We start from the raw sequence: 4,151 nt of genomic DNA, 5'->3' as shown, positions 1-4,151 counted from the left end.
GTGGTTCGGCCCCAATAAAATGGTAACAACCTACCTCCACTTAGTGTTCTTATTGATGTATATTTCCAAGAACTGTGATCAATGAACTAGGGTTCATGAGTTTCAAAAGCTTTTAGATGAATACAATTATCATGGATAAAAACACTCTATTTCTCTCTTATAATTCTGAAGTTCAAAAGTCCCCTCTCTTAAGCCCTTTGATTCTTATTTATAGGCTCAATGAGTTCTACCTGGGCCAATGGGCCTTAATTACATTTAATATAGACGTATCTAAATAATAATGGAAATTACAATTAATTTGTAATTATAAGATTACATATCTGAAGGAAATAGATGAAAAGATACGACCAGACTGGTCGCTTGTAAATATGATGTCTGATGAGCTAATTATCTTCTTGTCGATGGTCGAATAGATTATACTCACTTAAACTGCCACGTGTAGGCTAATTTTGCCACGTCATCAGGTAGTCATTTTTTGGGTAAACATTTGCCCCCCAAGTTTATTTTAATGCGACCATCATATAATAAACTTAAGAGACCGACCTTCCGTATGACCTGTCACATATGTCAGCGCCTTTTCGAAAAAGTGACTAATTATGGTTGTTGCAGTTTCCCAAAAGTGTTTTGACGGCTAACATGATTCCCCATGTTTTGAAAACTCATCCCCCATCTTACCATTTTAACTGTGCCACGATCAGTATAAATAACCTACTCTTCTCACTTTTTACCTTTTACCACTCTTCTTCTTTTCAAGAACACAGAAGCAAAAAAGTAAGAAAAAACTCAGAAAACTTTGGTGATCCGTGGTGTGTCTGTTCAACCACTTGTATCAACACTCGTGACTTCACTTCAATCTTCCATTCAAGTAAGTTTCTTGATTGATTTGTCTCTGTTATACCATGCAACGTTCATTTCTCTAGTATTCTGATATTCGGGCTTTGAGTTTTTGAATGTTCTTGAGAAAAAACAATTCTGGGGTAATTGGGCTCGTAGGTAGTAACATGATAGGATAGGATTTTGAATTAGCAAAAACACTAAATGAGGCTTAGGAATTGGCTTGGAAAGTTGGAATACTGATTTAGGGCGCAAAATCGAAGTAAAAATTCGATTTTTATGAATTCGGAAAATCTGGGTTTTTCCCACCTATTTTTGGAGTCGAAAAGTTTCCCTGAAAAAACTTTTCACTTCTGTTTTTTAATCCATTTTTCCAAAATGTTCGAGTGCTTTTAGTGTTTACGTTAGAATGTTGTTGGTCATATAAAAGCTAATCGTTTATACACGAGCAACGTTATCCCAACGTTTCCACTTCTTCTATCTGTTGGCCGTAGATTCTCATCTCCCCTTTTCTGTTCTCAGATTTTCATGCACGATCCTTAGGGAGGTGAGAGGCCGATTGTTGATGATCTACTTGCACTACTGTTTGAGGATCAAGAACAACCGTCACTGCTATTTTCAAAAGTCCCATTTTCTAACCACAACCCAGCGACCAAACCTCTGTTCATTCTACCTAACATGGGTCGCGTGAAGTATACTGCTCGTAGAAAGAAGAGAACAGCTAACCCTCTTTCTAACCAGCCTACCCCTTGCACCGAGGAGCTTTCTACCAATCCCCAGCCTGTAAATATTGTACCTCCTGAGATTCAAACTAAAGCCTGACCTCGCGACGGCCTTAGGCCAGAGGTCAAATGGTACGTTGCGCCTCCTAGCATCATATATGCTAGGATGGTAACTAACTATCTCAAGAAGTACGGTCTTCCTGGGATAATCCTCATCAAACCTTCACTCGACCAGAGGGCAAACGTGCATGGGGGCGCCTTTAGTGCCTGGTCGAGTTATCATATCGAGGCAGGGGCAATCTTGCCTCTGCACGAATTCTTCCAAGGGGTGGCCAATTATTTTGAGGTCGCCCCCTTCCAAATCACTCCCAACAGATATAGAGTATTATCTGCGCTCTATATCCTTTAAACCATAAGAAGTGGCCTGTACCTACACCACATGAGATCAACCACTTGTTCGATCTCAAGTCCAACCCCAACCACAACAACACGGGGTTCTTCCACTTCTACCACCAAGATTCCACTAGTACTTTCCTGAGCGACATTACCTACAAATCCAATGTAGGGAAGTACTTCCAGGAGTACTTTCTTACAACAGACCTGGTTGCTGATAACCTGGCCTTCACCCGAGGAGGTAAATCTTTTACTCACTGGTCGCTTATTTTCTTCTAGCTTCTCTATACCATCATTAGAACTTTGGTGTTGTTTATGTCCATGGTACCGACAAGTCCCTACTCCAGAGATGGAGATAAGGGCAGCAACCTTGGCTAGCATGCCGAACATCGAGAAGAGCGTCAAAGAGCTGGTAACTGAGAGCAACTTAAGGCTGGTCGGCCTTCTGGCACCTCACCAGGATTTGAGGGAGTCTACAGCAGGGAATGCTACTGGATGAGAGATCTCCGAGTAGCATCAGGATGTGCCATAGCCCACGAGAAGGCGGGCAACAAGAGTGACCATCAGGGAACCTTCTAGCATCCCACGAGCTGCTGCTGTTCCGACCAAACACGGGAAGGAAAAGCAGAAACTTCTAGAATACCCCGAGCCCATACTTGAGTCTTTTGATGAGAACAGTACTGACTTCTCACTCTTAGACAGTTTTCCCATTCCCTGTCATTTATTCGATGAGGACGACAACTTTAAATATGTGATTACTAGTTTAAATTCAGACTTCTTCGAAGCAGAGAGTGAGTGTAGCAGTAGTACAATAAATATTGTATCGACCAATAATAGTAGCTCGAGTATACTACTTAGAATTTTTCTTGCTCTTATTTTCTTTCTTTTTTAAGTAACTTAATTTATATTGTCTGATCGTTCATTTATATCCTGCTGTCATGACTTCTAGAGTTGCATTTGATTTGTATAGCAAACCAAAAGCCAAGACTCTTGTGAGCAGGAAAAAAGAAAGCAGGCAGCATCCTGAGGAAAGTAGCAGCGACCCTTCCAAGAAAAAAGCTCCGACTGAGGACCCTCCTACACTTGTACCTTATAAGGAAACTACTCCTCCTCCAGCACCCGTTGACCTGACTCCCCCAGCTCCTATCGACCCGACTCCTCCAGCTCCTGTTAATCCAACACCTCTTGATCAGTCAGGAAAAACTCAAGCCGAGGCTGTCCTGAACACAGCCTACAACTCGACCAATGAAAAACTGAAGAAGCTATAAAGACATCGGTGCAGTCAGGAAGCCTTCAGCAATGTCTCCTCCATGAAGGTCGAGTAGATTCTCAGTCGCTTGCTGAATGAAATACTCAATGTAAGTTTCTATATTATTTTATTTTTGTTGTGCTTCAGTTGTCTATCTTGCCCTTTTTATTCATACTAACAACTTTATTGTTTCTCTGATCGTAGGGAGTTTTGACCCTGAGTACCGGTTGGCATCACTCAAAGGAGACGTCTGCCAAACATGCTGAAGAGATTAAGGCTATCGAGGGAAGTCTCACCGAGCAGCTAATGGCGGCCGAGGATAGACACGCACAACTGGGCGAGGAACTAAGAGCGGCTGAGGAGAGAAATGCCAAACTGGGCGAGGAGCTGAAGCAACATAAGGAGGCCTTGGCCAAAGTTATTGAGTTCAAAGAGAAGTACAAGGATGCTTCAGTGATTAATTTCAAAGAGGCCTCCAAACTCCAAGACAAACTGGCTATCAGCAGGAAAGAAATTGCTGAACTGGAGGAGCGAGTCAAATTGCTCTAAGAGACCAACGCTAGTGACTTGGAGAGGTTCAAAGAAGCAACATTCAACTACTTTTATATGTTCTGGAAAAGAAATCTTGAGGAAAACTATGATTATTTTCTAGAACATATGAAGCAGGCTGAGCAGGCTAAGTGTGTTGCTCGCCTAGAGGAAGAGGATACAGCTCACGGATCCCCTGAGATTTCTTTGGCCATAGTTATTGAAGGCATTGAAGAGGGTGCTGATACCACAGTTGATCAACAACCTCAGCAAGATCCTCCAGTTGCTCCTGCTATTTCATAACTTTATTTATTTTATTTTAATTTGTAACTAGGACACATGAACCACGGTTCGTGATGTCAAGACAATTTTTTGTTGTGTAGGGCAGCTTTTAATTTAATTTGCAATTACATCCGAGCAGCAAT

The 4,151-nt window shown here is 41.8% G+C and overlaps 1 protein-coding gene across 1 annotated transcript; it reads left to right on the top strand.

Annotated features, from left to right (window-relative positions):
- Positions 1-2,887: 2,887 nt before the first annotated feature.
- Positions 2,888-3,747, top strand: LOC133785268 (uncharacterized). Its single transcript, XM_062224518.1, has 2 exons — positions 2,888-3,166; positions 3,403-3,747. Exons 1-2 carry the CDS (start codon positions 2,888-2,890, stop codon positions 3,745-3,747), a joined length of 624 nt encoding a protein of 207 aa, XP_062080502.1.
- The last annotated feature ends 404 nt before the right edge of the window (positions 3,748-4,151 follow it).

This window comes from Humulus lupulus, chromosome 6 (assembly GCF_963169125.1).
Source record: "Humulus lupulus chromosome 6, drHumLupu1.1, whole genome shotgun sequence".
In the NCBI taxonomy this organism is placed as follows: Eukaryota; Viridiplantae; Streptophyta; class Magnoliopsida; order Rosales; family Cannabaceae; genus Humulus; species Humulus lupulus.
Note: the sequence above shows the minus strand (reverse complement) of the source record. Positions and strands in the feature narration are given on the sequence as shown.